The following is a 22030-nucleotide window of genomic DNA, read 5'->3' as shown; positions in this document are numbered from 1 at the left end:
GAGTGTTGTAGCCCTTTGTCTAACACCTTAGATATCTACAAGCCGACCCATGACAGTCTTAATTCATATCTACTTCCAACATATGACCGACTGTGGATGGTTTGAATAACTTAGTCATTCCGGAAGAATAACTCAGTTTATTCGGGAAGTCAAAACATGCAAAGTGAAACACAATAATAATTGAATCCAATATGGTATCAAAACCTATGAACATAAATAAAACACCTTTTATTTATCACCATATGATTACACATTATTCATTGTATATTGTTTCAGCTATCAACTTTATTCTTGAATTTAAAACAATAGTTGTCCCATGCTCCAAGCATGTACACTATGTTTTCTTAAACACTAGTCATGCTATACACCAAGTATGCATACTATGTTTGTCTATTATCTTTATTTTGTGAACTAGATCAATTGAATATAACTTCAATGAGTCTCTTTTCACACTCCCAAATCCTTACTGCAAATGCAAGAATTCCAAATTCATGCCATTTACTGAAATCTGTTAGATTCTAAACTTATATGCATTGATCCTCTTGTAACGATTATGCACAAACTCACAAAGACTTGGCAACACTCATTACAGACTATTCCAAAGGAGATCAACTCCTTGGAAATATCCTTCTTGCATTAAGTTTCCTTAATCTTATACAGATTGAAATTTCTAACTTTGAAACATTTCCAGATTCCATTTTGACTATCACTTATGAACAATAGTTGCCTCCTTACAGACTATGTCAATATGGTCCTTCCAGAATTATCACTATACTTCCAACTGTCCTTGAGCAACCAATCTTTGGTAAACCTTAGATTGTCCATGACAATTGTTTAATCCTTTTAGTCATATCCAGTTCTAAACCTTTTCCCTTCTTAATGCCCAAGGCATTTGGAAAATTTTAGAAAGGATGAATATAGCACATGTAATCAATCCTATATCCGAAGCATATGGGACACGATTCATGATGTCTCACATAAATACTAAACCAGTCTTTTGCTATAACATTTCCATTTCAATTTGCCAAGTTCTCATAATTCAGATTATGAAAAGGGATGCCGTAATCATAATCGAATTTTAGAACGCAAATAATGGACTCATATACATAATTTCCTTATGTTGAGCCATTCCAACATGAAATTCATATATATCCTTGACTAAGTGATTAAAACCTCACGATCTAAGCTTATAGATTTGAGATGAAGTATAATTTCCTCTCCCTTAATTATAGCAAAACAACCTTTTCCCAATTGAAACCTTTTGTTTTCTATAATTAACATTGCTAACTTGCAATACTTATCATAATTATCAAGCTCCCACTAACATGATGATTATTAGCATAACACTTATGCTCCCACTAGCTTTTGACATGTACTCAGAAATCAGCTGACTTTCTTACCAAAGTTCAGATTTCTGATACTAGATTGTTTTGATAAGACTTTATCAAAATCATACACCTTCCCTTAGATAGCACACTTGTGTATCTAAACAATTTCAAGAACTATGAAAAGGGATGCCGTAATCATAGTCTTGATTGTTTTGACCTTTGCCATTTCTCACAAGTCCAGGTTAGTGTGCCGGTAAACCACACACGCTCCACTAACGAATTTGAGAATGCAGATATCACAATTGCTATCAAGATAAAACCTACTTAGTGAAAGTGTTTCCTCACCATCATTTTCATGAATCGGAGAGAAACCTTATGACACTTAGATTTATATGGTGTATGAGTTCCTACCCATATGAATTTGTCAAAACCATAATCACAAGACAAAGATAATGACAAATCCAAAACATATGGATTGAACTCAATCTTAATTTCTTGCCACCTGGCAGTTCAAGGGCCTGCCATTGCTTCCAAGTTGTTGTGCAACAAATTTAGAACTCTAAGAACTCATATGCAAAGCCAACTTTAACTAGAATGGGCACAGAATATGTCAACACGATAGGTTATAAACCTCAAGTCGTGTGCTAGTGAAGAACTTCAGGTTCTATTCTTGATTAGTTCTTGAGACTTTCAAGACCTTTAAGACTCCCACTTTCCTCTTGACCTATAAGACTCCCTTGTCAAACATCCAAGAGATAGTGTGGATTCGAATCAAGACAAACACTTCACACAATTGGCCTAAGTTGGTCTTTGTTTTATCCAAAACATCACAACTTACCAATTTAAAATGTACAAGAGTAGGAAACTTTTACTCTTACATTTGACAAGTGTTTTAAACCTTCTTTAAGACATGTCACTCAAGTTACAATCTAGGAGTATGACTCTAAGACTTGTATTAGAACGAAGTATGACTCATCTTCTTGATTTAACCATTTCAACAATTCAAGTTCCTCTTCTTAGTCATAAGAATGAACTAAGATTTCCTTAGAGAACCAATTGTGCTATGGTTTCTTAATCATTAAGATGATCACAAAAGCTGATACTAAAGTACACTCCCATCTTTTCAGATTTGAGAAACTTTTATCCTTCTGCCTAATTTGATTCTTCTTATTCGCTCTGCCTTACATTGGAACCATTTTCCAATGTCTCAGAGTTACACTTAAGCTTGTAAGTATAATCATATTTACTGATCTTTTTGTAAACTATGACGAATAGTTTAATCAATCTTTTTGTGGTGGACTTGACCAGTGCACAAGAATGTGTACTCGATCCCTTAGTCCTTCACTTGACTCACGCATCCATGTGAACAAGTAATTAGTCTTAATTTTCCAATACTTGAAAGTTCTCATTCATCATGCTATACAACTTGCATGATTCCAAGTTTCGGTCCAATTGAAACTTGGGTGATGAGAATCTTTCCTTATTTGGTAAATCTAGACATTACCATAAATGAAAGAATCAATTTCATATTTCCACTCTTGCTTTTAATGGAATCATATAAGCAACAATTTTTTCCTCAAATTCCATTGTAAGGAGATTTTAAAATAAATAAAATCAAAAAAAAAATTCTTTTATTTTAAAACTTTGCGGAACAACTATCCTTACAATCCATATGAAAACTTGTTGCTATCTATTCCTAAGCAATATCTCATAACTCCTAAGAAGTAGCTCAAGAATCCGATCTTCAAACTACGCGATAGAAATCCATCTATGCGATCAGATTTAGCATATTCTTTCTTTAAGTTTCTTCATTTTTCTTTGATTCTTAAAACATCACCATGTGACCCAGTCACATCATGTATCAAGAATCTCATAATAGAAACTTAACAGAGTTAGATAGTGGACTTTACCTGAAGTAGAGTCAAACTCATTGACTTTTAACATCCTTAGGTAAATCTGGCAGCTTCGCAACCAATGCCCCTTCCTTTGGCAATATAAACATATGGACCCTTTGATAATGGTACACGAGACTATCACAGACTTAGCTTTTCTCTTTACCATTTGGTCAACCGAGTTGACTATGGCCGATCCCTTTCCACTGGGAAGAGTGAGCTTTACTGGTTATCCAATGTCATCATTGTCAATGTCCATAAAGTTTTAAGAAGTTGATCTTAGCAAATAGATAAGATCATTAAGGTTCTTGTCATAGTCTGTCTCATAGGTGTTCCAAAAGAACTCACTATGTGACTTAGAAAGTAGTTGAACCACCAACTTTCTCAAGACTTTGACACCCAACTCTCCCGGCTTGTCAATATGTGACTACATCTCCAAGATATGACCACACCTAGACCTTGCCTTGCCAATTGGGCTTGAGTGACCTTAAACTTTTTTCAAGAACTTGTGGGTTAGGGAGAATAATTGGAGGAGGAGAAAGAAGTATGATATCCATGGGACATCATCTTCATTAGGAAGCCTTGTTTCAAGAGATTTGGGAAGATCATAGGTGTCTAAACCAGACATCTTTTGGGAGATATTCAAGATAGTTGATTTAAAGTCCTTAATATGACACCCAATATGAAATATTAAGGCTAGGACCCAACAAACTATTTTATAACTTAGAAGAGGTATGCCGTAATCCAAGCTATAAAATATTTGAAGGTAGGTGAATGACGATTCACCAATTTCCACCAAGATAAACGAAATGTATTATTAGGTTTTAATTGGTTTTGAAACTCCTAGATCTTTGAGATTCATTGAACTTTTCAAAGGCATGTTTCAATCTCGAGTGTGCCCTTCAGGTTTTGTGACTGGGATGCCGAGGATCACAAAACAAGGTGTGAAGTAACCATGCAAATTACTTGGTACCCTTAAGTGTTTACCCCTTAATCAATGTGTCGGTTAACCACACATGCTCCATCGATACTATGATAAACATTAAGTTACCCTTTGCCTACCTTGATAAATACGAGTTAGTGTGCCGGTTAACTACACACGCTCCACTAACCGACTTAAACAAAGTGCAAAGTGTAATTTCATGGATTAGCACCTTATTCACTTTTTCCTAAGTAACTAAGATTGGGTATTTATTAAGAGTTTAGTTACTTAGTCTTTATCATTAATACTTTTAATGAAGGGAGAATTATAGTCCTGTCAAACCCGTTCGGCTAACGACCCTCCACCGGTCAAGCAAGCGGTGGGTGAGAGTGGACACCCATTAAGTTGCCATTTTATAGGCAACAGCCTTATACCCACCTTATAGACTGGCTTCGTGAATGAGGCGTACTAGCGGTAAGACTGACTTTACTCTTATACATACATATATATATATATATATATATATATATATATATATATATATATATATATATATTATTACTTATAATATTATAAAGTATAGGGTTGAATTTTAACATTTAAAATTCTAAGGGCTAACTTGGAATTAAAGTATTCATAAGTGAAAACTTTCCAAATTCCAGAACTTGAGGGCAAGTTTTGAAACTATTCAAAACTATTTAATTCCATAACTTATGTGTTTAAAGTAGTTTTAATCCAAAAACTCTTCAAGTTCCATAACTTGAGGACAAGTTATGGAAGACTTTAAACTAATAAAAGAATTAACTTTTCTTTATTTTATAACTTATGGATTTAATTATGGTTACATATTTTATTACTTAATGAAGTGACTCTTGAACCTCCATAACTTAAGGACAAGACTCTTCATCTTTTGTAACCATTGCCAACTTTTATGAGTTTTATGAAACTTAAATGTGACTTTTCATATAACTTGAGGACGATTTCCACAAACACATTTTAGAATCAACTCTTAGATTAATTTGGATTGAAAACAATAATTTCACATAACTTTCCTATTAATCTAAGCAACTCATAAGAACAAGATAATTCAAATCAAACTTTTTCATGTAATTAGTCTAAACCTTAAACTAATACAAAACATGAATCTATTGACAATTATCTTAAAAAATGGATTAGCATGAACATTACCACATCAAAAAACAAGTTTATAAGTTCAAAAACAACTTAGGGTAATGTTCCTAGTCCATTTCTAGCCAAAAACCTTGAAAATATGCTGTCTGGGGCTCCTACTCGGTGAGTGCATGAACCTACTCGGCGAGTAGGATGATTTTACTCATGGACTTGGCGAGTTCATCAGTGGACTCGGCGAGTCCAGTGCCCAGAAAGCCAGAAAATCGAGCTTTTCAGCATTTTTCAGCAATTTGCATCAAGTATAAGAGAAAGCAAGCCTAGTCTCTGATACCACTGTTGGGTTTTGAGCATTCTAACACTCCTAAGTGTACATGCAACCCTAAATACCTTGGATCTATGTTTTCTCTATTATACATGCAAATAAGAACATCCAAGGTATTATCCTAATCTAGCATATAAAACAATGACTATAGCAAGATAGAACACATACCTCTTTGGTGTAGAAAGTCTTCATGAAGCTTGAGTGCCTAGCCCCAATAGTGTGGAAGCCTTAAATGGAATCACAATGCACCAAAACACTTAGAATAACTTGAGAGAATTCTACAGTCATGAAATCGGCTAGCCCTTTTGCCCCACACACTAGTGGCCGATTTTGGTCAAGAATAAGATGCTTATATAGTTAGGGTTACACCATGTAAACCCTAATTGACATGGCCTTTCATTTCCATGATCCATGGGTACAAATACACCATGGAGAATCCATGGACCATCCTATGGGTTTTAGCCCAACTTGATTATCCATGGAGCATTAGCCCACTATACAAGTATGGATGATTTACACAATCAACCCATATATTTAATTAGTCTTCTTTTGATCACTTAATTAATCCTAGATTAATTCTTGATCAATACTAATTAGATAATCTTATTATTCTTATTATTAATATACTAGGAATTATAATATATTAATAACCATAAGTGTCTTATTTCTCTCATTATAATCTATCCAAGTGCATGATGATATGCAACCCAAATGGACCATGCCGGGTCGGGTCAAGTCTTACGAATTATTGTTATGGACTTAGACATTAATCCAACAGCTACAACATTCATGAGTGCTCATAAGTTATGAGTATTGGAATAAACCCACGCTCACTTGTATCACTTCATGGAATTTATCTCGAGTGATCGTGAGACGGTAATATCATATAAATCTTTAAACCTAGAGATATGAGTTGTTACCTATGAGTTGGTTGTGCATTGATTGCATGTAAACGCATCAGTAACTTGATGTTATAAAACGTGCCTTTGTGTACAATTCAACAAGTAGTAGAACAAGCATATGAGTTGAAGTTTATCTGTTCCTTCTAGAAATAGAAGCGATATCTGGGCCCCTCGATGATTTTGTTGTGACCTATGTACCGGCCGGTCAGAACTAAATTGATGTGTTCGATTAAGTTCTTTGTCAAACAAATCGAAAATCGGGAAACAAACTGCTTCCATGTATTTGTCCGGCTGATATCATGAGAACAGAGGATTATACGATCACTTATCTAAAATGGCGCTTCACAGTTCAACAGAGTTTTCGAGAGCTATGATTGCTGGTTAGTTCCTGAAGTAACATACGCAAATATAGTTATTAGACTTATCCAAGTGGGAGTCTGTTGGATAAGGTGTCTAAGTCCATAACTTATTTGGTATATACTTGACCCAACCCGGCATGGTCCATTTGGGTTGCATTTCATCCAAACTATTTATGGATAATTTTATGAGAGTTATACACATATGATTATTAATATATTATAAGTTATAATATATTAATATGAAGTCATGTTATTTAATTAGTCTTAGTCTTAAATTAATTATGAATTAATTTACAGATTAAAGGAAGACTAATTAAATTATGGGCTATTGTTTTATATGGTGTGGGCTAATACTCATTAGTTAATGGGCTAGGCTTATATGGAAGTCCATGGATGATCCATGGAGCTTTTAACCCATGGATCCTTGGAAAAGGAAAGGTCATGGGTTATTAGGGTTTCACCCTAATCATGTACACTATATAAGCATGCTTATGTTGCATGAAATAGCCACTAGTGTCACTAGTGTGTGTGCTTGTGTGTGGCCGATTTTATAGTGTGTATACACTCTCTCAAAGTTTTCCAAGAGTTTGTGGTGATTTGTGATTCCATTTGAGGCATTCACACTGTTGGTGCTTGGCCCTCAAACTCCTTAGGAATCAAACTCATCATTAAAAGGTATGTAATCTCATCTAATTCTTTTATGTTTAAAAGTACCCCATGCCATGTTAGATAGGTTATGAACCTTCGAAAATTATTATTTTGCATGTATTTAGACAAACATAGATCCATGGTTTATTAGGGTTGCATGCACACTTAGGAAGTGTTAGATTGCTCAAAACCGAACACTCTCATGGAACATCCCGGTGATCATAGTAACACACTCAATACCCTGCATGAGGGTGAGAAACTCCTGGTCCAAACGCTCCCTCTCCACCGTGGGAACATACTCATTACGAAACATGGCGGTAAACCTCTCCCAGGACACTGCAGAAAGCTCAGCAGGCGAATAGTATGCTGCAACAAACTTCCACCAGTCCTTCGCTCCCAAGAAAAGCTGTTTCAGCACGAACCGAACTCTCAGATGCTCCGGACATGAACATGTATAGAAGAATCCCTCAATATCAGAAACCCATCTAATTGTAGCAATCGGATCCTGCGTCCCATCAAACTCTGTTGACTTCATGTTGCTGAACTCCCGGAACAGCAATGAATCACCACACTAAGGTCTGGCAGCAGCAACAGCTGCGGTAGCTGTAGCGGCTTCAGCCTCAATAACCGCTGCGTATCTATGATCAAAAGTCTCAATCAACGTGGTCTTAATAGACCCAAACATCTTTGGAATATCTGCGCGGATAGCCGCAGCCACCTCCTCATGGATCATCTGGCGGAGCTCTTCATCACTCACCCCACTGGTCTCTGGTATGTGGCGTGTCATAATTGTGATGTCTCTAAAATACAGCATAAGAAATATCAGAGACTTGCTAGAGCATACTTGCACTCGATAACTCAACCCTACTTGTTCCTTGGTAACCCAAGGATTCTTACTTGGGCTGCGCACTGCTCCGGTGTCTTCAGTAGTACGGGCCCAATACTACCGTCCACACCGCATTAGAATTCACCCCAAGTCCTCCTCCTAGGATCCAAAATCCCAAGTACTCTACTCTCACTATGCATAATCTACTCTCTAGCAGATCTCTCATAAGCTCCTCGCTACTATCTTCTCACTCTCAAGCATCTCCTAGCAGCAACACCCCTAGGCTAAGGCATCATAAATCATGCCACTCTAGTCCTAATAAGAATACCTAGCCTACTTTAGCATGCATAACATATCATCTCATATCTCATAACACATAATATAAGGGTATTTTGGGAAATCATCGTTCGGGCGTTGGCTGATCGTACACACTGCTCTGCTTTGCTCTTTTCAAATCCTTTTTAGTCTTTTAGAAAAATTCTGTTTTATTTCAATAATTTCCTCAAATCCTCAGATTGAGTTCAAATGCACTCGAAGGTGCATCTTAATCCCTTAAACCAAGGCTCTAATACCAACTTGTAACACCCTAAATTTCAAAACAAATTTTCACATTTTTAAAACATATTTTCATTCATCAATATTATAAAATCTCATTGTTTCACATATCAATCCATCAACACAGCCCAAGATCATAATGTATAAAATCTCCTCATGTGTCTACTGATCATGCTGGCGCCTTCCCGCGATCCTCACTGGTACCTGAAACACATAACACAAAACACTCTAAGCATAAATACTTAGTGGGTTCCCCAAAATACCACATATAACACATATTAGCCACTCGAGGCTATAACTCTGTAGGCCCTCTGGCCCTAACTCTGTGGACCCCCTGGCCCTAACTCTGTGGACCTTCCGGTCCTAACTCTATAAACTCTGGAATACACACATCATAAATCACATAGAAATAATGCAGTGCAACACATCATATAGATAGCATACAAGATACTCTGTCACATAGCTCTAGTTACCACGCAAGGTAAAGTATAGTGAGAAAAATCACATCGGATAACTCGGTAAACCTTTAACTCTGAAATACTGCACTAGCCTCCACCTAATCACATAAATAATTACTTCTAACTAATAAATATACTAAAGTCTAGGCTGACCCCTTTCTATAAGTTCTCTAAGAAGGGTAAAAGACCATTCTACCCCTCTAATGGCTCAAAAGTCCAAGCATTGACTAATCCCTAAAAGTGAACGAAGTCAACGGTCAAACTTTGACCACACTCGTCGAGTGCACTCGGGCGACTCGACGAGTCCACATGGGTCCTCTAACTCCCTCTAAGTCTCACTTGGCATGACCAGTTCCCTCTTTACTCGCGGAGTTACTCAGCAACGAATCGTGGGGCATCCCCGACTGGACTCGTCGAGTCCACTTAGGAACTCGGCGAGTTGCTCCCATGACAACACTAATCTGACCTCCTAAGGTCAGATCTGCTTCTATAATCTATAAATATGCCTTCCCCATGACGAATAACCACATAAAGGTCGAATCTTGGTACACATGCAAGGCACTCTAGGCTTATTTTGGTGAAATTCCTTCTAACATGGCATCCTATGTTCATTTCCTCCATGGAACCACAAAAAGCAAGGTGGTTCGAGTTCTTTGGACCTCAAAAGGTTCGAATCCAAGGTCTATTACTCAATGGGACACTAAATCTCAACCAACCAAGCCATAAAAGGGTATAGAAAACCCTGGATTCAATGCCCTTAAGCAAAACAGAAGAATAGGATCGAATAGCTACCTCAAAACTGAAGATACAAGCTGAAAACCCACTGAAATGAAGTTCTCTTGCCCCTTCCTGCTGGAAACCCTTCCTCCTTGGCTAAATCACACCCAAAATCGAACAAGAAGCTCAAACTCGCTCACAAACGCTAGGGTATCTCTCTCTGGACTGGTAGCCGCAAATGAAGGCTATAAAGTCCGTTAAATAGGGCTTAGGCCCGGGGATTTAGGGTTTATCTTTACAGCACGGACTCGCCGAGTCCACACATTGACTCGTCGAGTCCGTTCATTAATTCAGTCAAAGAGTCGCGATCCTACTCGGCGAGTTTGAGCCTCAACTCGTCGAGTCCCTCCACAAAACCCAAAAATAAATGATTAAAATAATATAACTGGGAATCCGGATGTTACAATTTGTTTGTTGTTGTAACTTGTGAATCAACTAATTATGATTTCTTCCACTATTAAAATGAATTGTTGCAACTTTTAGATGATGTTATATTTGGCAATGAAAATTGTTGTGTTCAAATAATATTGTTATATTAGTTATGAACATTGTACTTCCAATTTTGTGCCCCCCCCCCCCCCCAAGTTAGATGTTCAAGCTCCGCTCCTTGTCATAATCATCAACAACCCCAAACACCTTATTGATGATTAGCCATATAGGATGTCATGAACAAAATACGAATGACCAGTCATAAATACCGAATGTGTATAAAAACAACAATGACTTATTTCGTAACAAAAAAAATATAATGACTAAATATGTAGAAAGTGAGAAATGTATTATTCTATTAAGTCATTTTTTTTCGGTTTACCTGGAGTGGCCGGTGATAAAATTAAATATGTATAACTTAAACAAATTGAAGGATAAATATAGACAAAAATAAAATTTAATGACAAAATATATACAAATTAAAAAATATATATATTATATTTTTAAGTCATTATTGTTAGTATTTTGGGTGAATTTCATATATGACCTTATTAAACAACAAAATATCGTATTACCCGGCTTAAAATCTAAATATCATATTTGTCCTACCTAGCTTTTAAAATATCATATTTGTCCAAACCATTTTTTAAACATATTTTAACAATCTATAATCAATTGCTATGTCTAAATCATTATAATTTAAAAAGAATAAAATAAATTTACCATATTACCCTAAATATTAAAACTGTTCTTTCTCTTTAACCTTCTAGAGTTTAGAAGTGTATGTGTCCTATGATGATTACATTTGATCGATCTTTGAAGAGCTAATTTCTATCTAGTCGTCTTTGTATATAATCTAATCTAGGTGTTAAATTATATGTAAGGCTCATATGTGGTATAACCATCTTGTATCGACACTATATTTGAATCAGTGTCATATGATAAAACATTAATTAGTATCATGTGATAAAACATTAATTATCCGTCATATCCCTAAATTCTTTTGTTACTATAGACTATAATTCTAGAAATTGATGGGTATCTTGGATAACTAGACACAAGAACCAATGCATCTGAACCATTCTTCAAACCTCTCCAAACGGAACATGTTTCCAATTAAGGCTTACCGATTAGAATAGGCCCGCCAAAGTCATAATTACATTCAAAGTGGAAAGATACCGTACGTATCATTTTCCAGTAATCTCTAATCTCTTTATTTATCAATTCCAGACAAACGTGTAGTCCATACTCCATATGGATGCTTATGAATCCACATCGTGTGTCACCGCAATCGCTATTAACCGAAAATAAATGCAGGTAAAATCCAAGCCTAATGGTTGATCAATTTTATGCTAATAATGGATTTAATATTCAAGGGCAATATGGTCAGTTTATTTTTTCTATTTCAACTATGATGATTCTTAAATATAATAATCAATTATAAAATATTAAAAAGTATTTAATATTTTTTTGGGCAAAAACGATATTATAAAAGTTATAATAGATATATGATATTTAGATTTTTAGTTGGATAAATCCAATATTTAATTATTTAATATGAACATATTCAAAATTCAGCCGTATTTTTGTAACCTTATCATTTTACCATTGATACCTTGCAATATTTTATAATATAATAGCCGTTTAAAAAAAAAACTATCAACTATTCAACTTCTCATTAAGACGGACGTGGAGTTGAGTAAAAGCTTGGAGGGTGCAATTTGGTTAGGTGGCATGCACATGCACTGAGTGTGAAATAAATTATATTTTCTAGTTTTATAATATTCGTTCAATATATTTTCCTAACATTAATTGGATGCAATAAATTTTCATATTCTCAAAATTTTATGCAAACTTTATTAAATAATAAAAACAGAATATATAGGCTAAAAAATAATAAATATGAGACTTTTTATTGATCGACCCTAGGTAGGAAGTAAATCAATTTATTGAGTGCACATGTATGTAAGTAGTCAAAGTTGGCATATATATTATTATTTAATATAACCCAATCTCTATGTTAATTTTAAGACAGAATTTAATAAGGCTGGAGGGAGTGGTGCCACCGAAACCGCACTCTCTTTCCCGCCACATCAGCGTCATGTCACTTTTTACCACTCAAGTGTGGTTTTTTTGTCACACCAAGGGTGTGGTGCTACACTTTTCATTTCTTTTATTTTTTTGTTTTTTTTTATGTATTTTAATTTAATAAAACTTCTTTTTTTTAACTAATTTAATTTAATATATCTTCTATTTTAACAAAAAAAAACATAATTCTTCGTTACTTGAAAATAATAAAAAAAAGACAGTACATTGCGTTACCAAAAAAAAAAAAACAAAAAAAAAACCACACACATGACATTTAAATAACCCTAGAAACTTAAAAAACATAAATAAAATAACTAAAGGAAACTACATAAAGTCGTTCTCCGAGAACTCATCTTCGGGGTCATCCGGTGGATCCAAATTACGGTTAATGTTTTGAACCCAGTAAATGTGTTCCACCAAGTCATTGCGAAGATTGTGAAATGTTTCGGTGCAACGTATCTCTGCTCTCCTGTTTATATACTCTTTGCCACCAATTTCTATTGGCTGTGTCTCTGGTAGGATTTCTTCCTCGTCAAACACACATATCGCTCTTCCTTCGTCTTCAATAATCATGTTATGCAATATAATACATGTATACATGATTTCTTGAAGTTTTTCCTCGCCCAAATAAGCTGCTGGTTTCTTCAATATGAACCACCGTTTCTTCAGAGCTCCAAAAGCACGCTCAACATCCTTCCTAGCTCTTTCTTGAGCTCTCTTGAATTTCTTTCTTCTAGAACCATGTGGAGCTGAAAACGATTTAACAAACACATCATACTCAGGATAGATTCCATCGACCAGATAATAACCATACTTATATGGCGTTCCATGCACTTGAAAAGAAGAATCTGGTGCGGATCCATCGTATATGTTGTTAAATATTGGTGAACGGTTAAGAACGTTGATGTTGTTAATCGAACCAGGAGAACCAAAAAAAGCATGCCAAATCCACATATCTTGTGATGCAACTGCTTCAAGTATTACCGTTGGGTGACCATGATCACCTCGGGTAAATTGCCCATGATATGCTGTAGAGCAATTTTCCCATGCCCAATGGAGACAACCTAAGCTTCCTAGCATTCTAGGAAATCCATGGACACTAGCATGATGAGCTTGCAATTGCAAGATGTCATTACGTGTAGGCTTACGTAAATATTTTGGACCATAAAACTGAATGACAGTTTTGCAGAAAAATGGAGACTGTCTCGTGCTATCCTAGCAGACATCCTAAAACTTTCGTCTAACGCATCAGGCGGAATGCCATATGCTAACTGACGAAGTGCGGTTGTGCATTTTTGTAACGGAGTGAAACCGGGTGTACCTCTAGCATCGTAGCGTTGTTGGAAAAAACTGCACTCCCTCGTTACATCTTCAACTATACGTTCGAATAAACCTTTGAGCATTCTGAAGCGCCTACGAAAATAATACCCTTGGTAAGTGGCATTCTCTGCAAAATAGTCTTGTACCAAACGTTGGTTGGCTTCTTCACGATTTCTGTAAATGTATCTTCGTGTTCTCTGTTGAGAACTTGTAGCTGCGTTGTTACCTACAACGTTGTATGTTTGTTCCGCCATTTGAACACACGCAATAGCGGTATCAAAAATAGTCTGAAATTCTTCAGAAGATGAAGAAGATGACATTTTTGGGAGAGTAGTGATTTAAAAAAAAAAATTATTTTTTTTGAGAGATAGAGAAGATTATGTTGTGAATAAAAAAGTTAAGTTGATATGTGTATATATAGGAAAGAAAAAGCAAAAAAAAAAAAAAAGAAAAAAAAATAAACGAATCTTCAATTTCAACGGTCAAAAAAGTGACTAGCCAATCAGAAAACGCGGTCTTGAGGGGCCGGACCGCGGTTTAGACCGCAGCAAACCGCACCCTGGGGACGGTGTTTCATGCTGAGTTGGCAGGCAAGCGCGGTCTCAGACCGCACCACACCGAGAAGCCTAAGTGGTCCACGGTGAATGTAAAATACTTTCCTCCATTTAAAATTATCGTCAAAAGACAGAAAAACACACACGTTAATTAAACATTAATTACACTAACTTTATTGAATAAATTCATAATTATATCCTTTTATTGTGACAGTTGTATTTAATTTCATTGTAGTTTAACTAATAATTAAGGACGTTTTGGTAAACCATTATTTTTGGAAGTATACTATTATTTTGGGACAAAAAAAATTAAACATGGATTATTAATATGTTACGTCATTGGTCCATATAATTTTGAAACCGCATATGAATAGTCATTCCGACTAGGGGTGTAAGTGAACCGATCTATTCAGGACCGACTCGTTAAAAGATCGACTCGAGATCGAGTTAAACGAGCCTGACCCGAGCTCGAACCTAAATATGAGGCTCGTTTATTAAATGAGCTTGAGCCAAGCTTCAATTAGTGGGCTCGCGAGCCTAAATGAGCATAAGCGAGCACATATATATATATATATATATATATATATATATATATATATATATATATATATATATATATATATATATATATATATATATATATATATATGCTCGTTTAAGCTCGGGAGCTCACTAAATTGTTCACGAGCCAAGCTCGTGCTTCATTTTAAGGCTCGAATCAAGCTCGAGCTTGTGCTCGAGTTTCTTCAAAATTAAACAAGCCGAGCTCGAGCTTGGTTAGGCTTTGGCTCGACTCGGCTCATTTACGCCCCTAGTTCCTACGTTAAATATAATGCTCCTGCCACGTTCATGGACCTCATGAACCGCGTATGCAGACCGATTCTGGATCGGTCTTTGATTGTCTTCATTGATGACATCTTGGTTTACTCCAAGATGCAGGAGCAGCACGAGGAGCACTTGCGAGAGGTGTTAGATACCCTGAGGAGGGAGAGCTTGTATGACAAGTTCTCCAAGTGCGAGTTTTGGTTACGCGAGGTGCAACTCTTGGTGAACCTTGTCAACCAGAACGGTATTTTGGTCGACCTAGCCAAGCCGGAGTCCATGATGAGATGGGAGGTTCCGAAATCTTCATCGGAGATTCAAAGTTTCCTCCGTTTAGCAGGCTATTATCGAACATTCATTCAGGGTCTCTCCAAGATAGCGGTACCCTTAACCTGGCTTATGAAGAAGGCAATTGCCTTACATTGGGGGCCTGAGCAGAAGGCAGTGTTCGAGACTTTGAGACAGAGGTTATGCGAGGTGCCAATCTTATCCCTGCCATAGGGCGTTAAGGATTTTGTAGTATACTGTGATGCGTCCATCTCGGGTTTGGGCACAATATTGATGCAGAGGGGGCGCGTAATCACCTACGCCTCAAGGCAGTTGAAGCACCACAAGGCGAACTACCCGACACACGATCTGGAGCTGGGTAGGGTGTTTTCTCCCTCGAGATTTGGCGACACTACCTCTATGCGGTCCATTATACCATTTACACGGATCACAAGAGTCTGAGGTATCTGATGGACCAGCCAAATCTGAACATGAAATAGCGGCGATGGTTGGACATAGTGAAGGATTACGACTATAAGATCCTTTAACACCCGAGGAAGACCAACGTTGTGGCTAATGCACTTAGCCGCAAGGCATTCGAAGCCCTGATCAGAGACATCTGCCTGAGGATGACAATAGTGACTCTGCTTTTGGAGTGGATCTGGGAGGCCCGACAGGACGCTATGAAGGAGGAACACCGGAAGAGTGAGCATATCATGGGTCAGATTTCCTCCTTCGACTATCATAACCGTGGGTTGTTGACACTCCATCGCAGATTGTAGGTTCTGTATGCGGGCAGTGTGCTTCTGGTCCTGGTGGAGGAGGCGCACAAATCCAAATTTTCCATCCATCCCGGGGCGACGAATATGTATATAGATCTTCGTTCTGATTACTAGTGGCGCTATATGAAGTGGGATGTATCCTGGTACGTCGATAGGTGCTTGACCTGTAGGAAGGTCAAAGCTAAACACCATAGGCCTCATGGCAACACACAACCGTTGGATATCCCTGTATGGAAGTGGGAGGGTATTACCATGGACTTCATTATGATGTTACCTCGGACAACGCGTGGAGTTGACGCGAGATGGATCATCGTGGACCGAGTGACCAAGAGTGCCCACTTCATACCTATACAGGAGAGTATTCCGGCCGAGAAGTTGGCAGACATCTACATCTGGGTGGTAGTGGCTCGGTATGGGGTGCCGGTTCTATGATTTCTGTAGAGATGTGAGGTTCACTTCCAGATTCTGGAAGAAATTTCATGAAGAGTTGCGTACTAGTATGCACTTTAGGATGGCTTTCCACCTGCAGACGGATGGTCAGAGCGAGCGGACCATCCAGACCTTGGAGTGTATGATGCGGGTGTGCATTTTAGACTTTGGCGGTAGCTGGGATACCTACCTTCCCTTGACATAGTTTTCCTACAATAATAGCTACCACGCCAACATCGACTGTCCTCCCTTCGAGATGCTTTATGGGAGGAAGTGCAGAACCCCGATATGTTGGGGTAAGCCTGGACAGAGCGTAATGGGGAGTACAGAAGTGGTACTCAAGACAACCGAGAGGATCCAGTAGGTCTGGAGTAGAATCCAGACGGCCCAGAGTCGGCAGAAGAGCTACGCCGACAGACATCGATCCGACCTGGAATTTCAGGTAAGAGATATGGTCCTCCTAAAGGTATCACCTCAGAAAGGTTGTTGGATAAGGTGTCTAAGTCCATAACTATATTTCGTATGTACTTGACCCAAGAATAGCATGATCCATTTGGGTTGCATTTCACCAGAACAATCTGATAGGATGGACTTTTAAGAAGAGGTTATTTATGATTTATTAATATATTATATGTTCTAATATATTAATAGGAAATCATATTATTTAATTAGTATAGATCAAGAATTAATTTGGAATTAATTTAGTGATCAAAAGAGACTACTTAAATATACGGGGAGTCATTGATTCTTAAAGTGTGGGCCAATGGTTATTTAGGTTGGGCAAAACCAATATGATAGTCCATGGATAGTCCATGGAGGTTTAACACATGGAGCCTAAGTAATATGAAAGGTCATGTGCATTAGGTTTTGCATGGATGTAACTCTAGTCTTTTCCACACTATAAAAGGAGTCTCTAGCCTCTAAAATCGGCTTATGTGTTCTAAGAGTTCATAAGAGCCGAATTTTGTGCAAGTCACTCTCTCTCAAGTGCTCCATTTATGGTGGTGTTTTGTGAAGCATTTGAGGCATCACATTTGGGTGCTAGGTTCTTAAAGGTCTAAGTTAACAAGCTACTACAAGAGGTAAGTCATCTAACTAGTTTTGTTGTTCAAGTAGCTATGCTTTGTATGCTAGTTAGGATAAATGCTTTGGAAAATCAAATTGCACGTATAATTAGAGAAAACATAGATCCATAGCATCTAAGGTTGCATGTGCACAATAAGGTTGTTAGAGTGCTCAAAACGCTTCAGTGGTATCAGAGCCTAAGATAGTTTTCTATTATAATCATGAAAAAGTATTATTATTCAAAGCTGAAAATCTGTTCTGACAGCACCTATTCAACGAGTGCATGCTTGGACTCGACGAGTAGGATGGTTTTTGCCTTGGACTCGACGAGTCAATAGTTGGGCTCGACAAGTTGCATGATCAGACAGCAGATTTTCGAGTTTTTTTTGGCCAGAATTAGATTAGGATCATTACCACAAACTGTTTTGAATCATAAAATCTGTTTTTTTATATGGCAATGATCATGCTCATCAAATTCAAAGATAATTGTCAAATTTTGAAGATTTGTACTAGTTTCTTGTAAATTGTTGATATGAATTATCTTGACTTATGAGTTTAATTAGATCATAAATAAATAACATTATAATTCTGTTAAATTAATTATTGATCTAAATGCCTTTAAATAAAATCCATAACTTGTCCTCAAGTTATGGAAACTGAAAAGTCTCATTCTTAAAAAGTCATTAAACTCATAAGTTAAGGAAATGAAAGGTTTTGAAGAGTTTCAAAACTTAACCTCATGTTTTGGAATTTGTAAAGTCACACTTATGAATACTTTAATTCCAAACCGTAGAATTTTAAAAGCATAAAATTCAACCCTTATACTATTATAATATTAAAAGTTTAATAATTATATATATATATATATATATCTATGTATATATATATATATATATATATATATATATATATATATATGTATATATATAAGACAAGTTAGTCTTACCGTTAGTAGGCCTCATTCATCAAGCCGATCTATAAGGTTAATTCCTATAAAATGGTGGTTTAATGGGTGTCCAATCTCACCCACCGCTTCCTTGATTGGTGGAGGGTCATTAGCCGAACGGGTAGGATAGGACAATAATTCTCATTTAATTATAATGATAATTATAAAGTAACTAAATGTTTTATAAATTCTCAATCTTAGTTACTTTAGGAAAATGTGAAATTCATGCTAATCCATGAAACTGCACTTTACACTTTACCAAGTCGTTAGTGGAGCGTTTGTGGTTAGCCGGCACACAAACATAGACTAGTAAGGGTGGCAAAGGGTAGGTTGACGTTTCTCATAGATCAATGGAGCGTGTGTGGTTAATCGACACATTGATTAGGTGATAACTGACTTCAAGTGTACCAAGTAAATTTGCGTGGTTATTCACACCTTGTTTGTGATCCTCGATATCCCAGTCACAAACTTGAAGGGCATAATAGAGATTTAAATATGCCATTGTAAAGTTCAATGAATCTCAAAAGAATCTAGGAACTTCAATTCATCTAAAACTTAATAATGAAATTCATTTTTCATAGTGGAAATTGCTAAATCGTCATTTACCTACCTTCAAATATTTTGCAAATTGGATTACAGCATCCCTCTTCCAAATTGTAAAATATTGTGTTGGTTACTAGCCTTAATATTTCATTTTGGGAGTTATATTAAGGATTATTATCTAATCTAAACTTTGTCTTTCTTTTTCAGATGTCTTATAACAGCGCTTCTGGCTCAAACCATACTGGCTCGTTCTCTCTCATGAACTTGTGTGGGAGAGTCATCTTTGATGGTACCAATGTCAATGACTGGATTAGGAACATCAGGATGGTCACTCGCTATGAGGACAAGGAATATGTCCTCGATAAGGAGCTTAAGGAAATTGATGAGTCGTTTGCTACTCCTAAGGAGATTGCTGAGTATATGAATCATGAGAAGGATGCCACTAAGATGTCTTGTATCATGTTGGCTACTATGACAGCTGAACTCCAAAAGTCCTATGAGGACTTCTACCCTTTTGAGATGCACCAAGACCTGATGGAAAAATACCATCAGACTGTTCGTCAAGAGAGGTATGAAATCATCGCCTACATGATAAAAACAAAGATGAAGGATGGAGAGTCCATCACGGGCCACTTGCAGAAAATGCAGAGGTTTGTGGACCGTTTGCTAAAGTTGAATGTCAACTTTGATGAAGAGTTGGCCATAGATATTATTCTACACACTTTGCCTCCCTGTTATGATCAGTTACACATGACCTATCATATTAACAAGGAGCAGGTCCCTCTTAGCAAACTTCAAGGACTTTTGAGGACTGCTGAAATGTAACATCCGGATTCCCAGGTATATTATTTTACTCAATTATTTTTGGAGTTTGTGGAAGAACTCGGCGAGTTGGAGCTTAGACTTGCCGAGAAGGGTCGCGGATTCTCATCCGGGTCATGACTGGACTCGATGAGTCCATTTGTGGACTCAGCGAGTCCATGCTGTTTAATGAAACCCTAATTTCTAGGGTTTGGGTCCTATTTAAAGGCCCTCATGGCCGTCATTAGCGGCTACCACACCCCAGAGGGAGACCCAAAGAGATATGGATCGATTGAGAGAAAAGAGAGGCCATTTTTGATCATTTTGTTGGTGTGATTCGAAGAAGAAGGTGAACAAGGCAAGAGGAGACTGAAGGAGGTGCGAATCCAGTGACTTCAGAGTTCAGAGGCTTCATATTGAGGTATTCCTTCGGACCTTCTCCAGTTTGGGTGTTGATTCATAGAGTTAGGGTTTTCTAACCCTTTGGAAGATGGTTATGTAGAGCATTTGGTCCCTTCTCGAGTTTGTGCTATGGATCTGGACTCAAAGAGGTCCAAAGACCTTAACCCTTGGAGTTTTATGAGTCATTTTGGGATTATTGGACTTAGGTTGTCATTTTTGGGGCTAAATCACCAAGTGATGCCATTTAATTGATATATGAGCATCAAGATTCTAACTTTACGTGACTTTCATGCTTGGGAAGGCCAGATCTATGGATTAGGGGCACAGATCTGACCTCAGGAGGTCAATAGAGTTTGTGCATGGCATAAACTCGCCGAGTTGTTCTTGAGACTCAGCAAGTAGGGTTAGGGTTTTACGTAAATCACTCAATGAGTAGACTTACCGAGTTGGGGAATAACTCAGTGAGTCATAAGGGGATTAGAGGACTAGGATTCGAGGCGGTACTCGCCGAGTTGTTCTTGAGACTCGGCGAGTTGAGTCGGGGTGGCCCCGTGATTCATGACAGGTGTGACTCGTCGAGCATGGCAAGGGACTCGATGTACCAAACGGGACTAAAAGAGTAAGTTGACATGTGTATACTCGCCGAGTCGCCCAAGTGCACTCGACGAGTCGGGTCAAAGTTTAACAGTTGACTTTTGTTGACTTTTAGGGTTTGGTCAACAATGTGGCCTTTGGGCCAAGAGAGGGGTAAAATGGTCTTTTACCCTTAAGAGGGTGCCAAGAGAGGGTTGAGTCTAGTCTCGAGAGTTATATTCATGAGATTATTTACCTTATGCGATAGACGGTGGCGAGTTCGAGATTCAAGTGTGAGGATATCTGCTTTCTGCTTGCCAGGTGAGTCTACTCACTATACTTAACCTAGTGTGGTAACAGAGTTATGTGACAGAGTATCTTAGAGTTATATGCCAGTGTATTTGTATGTTATTATGTGTTATGACTTATTTTTATATGTGATATGCATGATTCAGAGTTACAGAGTTAGGACCTTCGGGTCCATAAAGTTAGGGACAGAGGCCCCACAGAGAGCTGGGACTGGAGGGTCCCACTGAGACACACTGACCGGAGGGTCAACAGAGATTATAGCCTCGAGTGGCTAATATGTGTTAGAGTGGTATTTTGGGGAACTCACTAAGCTTCGTGCTTACAGTGTTTTGTGTTATGTGTTTCAGGTCATCATAGGATAACGGGACGGCACCGGCTCGATTGTACACACCAGAGGAAGCGTTTGTTTTGAGGATCCTGGTTTATTAATTGATTAAACAAAAGAGTCATGTATCAGAACCAGAGGAAGCGTTTGTTTTGAGGATCCTGGGTAGAAGATTGTCAAGCAGCCAACTCCCGGGCTAGTATGTGTATTCTTTCTTGGGTTTTGAGCAGTAGAGGAAAGGGTTGCGGAGGATCA

The 22030-nt window shown here is 37.5% G+C and overlaps 1 protein-coding gene across 1 annotated transcript; it reads right to left on the bottom strand.

Moving 5' to 3' along the window:
* Positions 1 to 12961: 12961 nt before the first annotated feature.
* LOC111886256 (uncharacterized) lies at positions 12962 to 14277 on the bottom strand. Its single transcript, XM_023882498.2, has 2 exons — positions 13959 to 14277; positions 12962 to 13665 (listed from the first exon to the last, which is right to left on the bottom strand). Exons 1-2 carry the CDS (start codon positions 14275 to 14277, stop codon positions 12962 to 12964), a joined length of 1023 nt encoding a protein of 340 aa, XP_023738266.2.
* Between the last annotated feature and the right edge of the window lie 7753 nt (positions 14278 to 22030).

Source organism: Lactuca sativa, chromosome 2 (genome assembly GCF_002870075.4).
Source record: "Lactuca sativa cultivar Salinas chromosome 2, Lsat_Salinas_v11, whole genome shotgun sequence".
In the NCBI taxonomy this organism is placed as follows: domain Eukaryota; kingdom Viridiplantae; phylum Streptophyta; class Magnoliopsida; order Asterales; family Asteraceae; genus Lactuca; species Lactuca sativa.
The sequence above is the reverse complement of the archived record's forward strand: the minus strand, read 5'-3'. Positions and strand labels throughout refer to the sequence as shown.

Excerpts from the sequence above, each read along its gene's own strand:
- LOC111886256 (XM_023882498.2), bottom strand. The coding sequence starts at position 14,277 with ATGTCATCTTCTTCATCTTCTGAAGAATTTCAGACTATTTTTGATACC. Across the intron at positions 13,666-13,958 it reads ACAACGCTACGATGCTAGAG|CATATCATGGGCAATTTACC; the intron begins GTACACCCGGTT and ends ATTGCTCTACAG.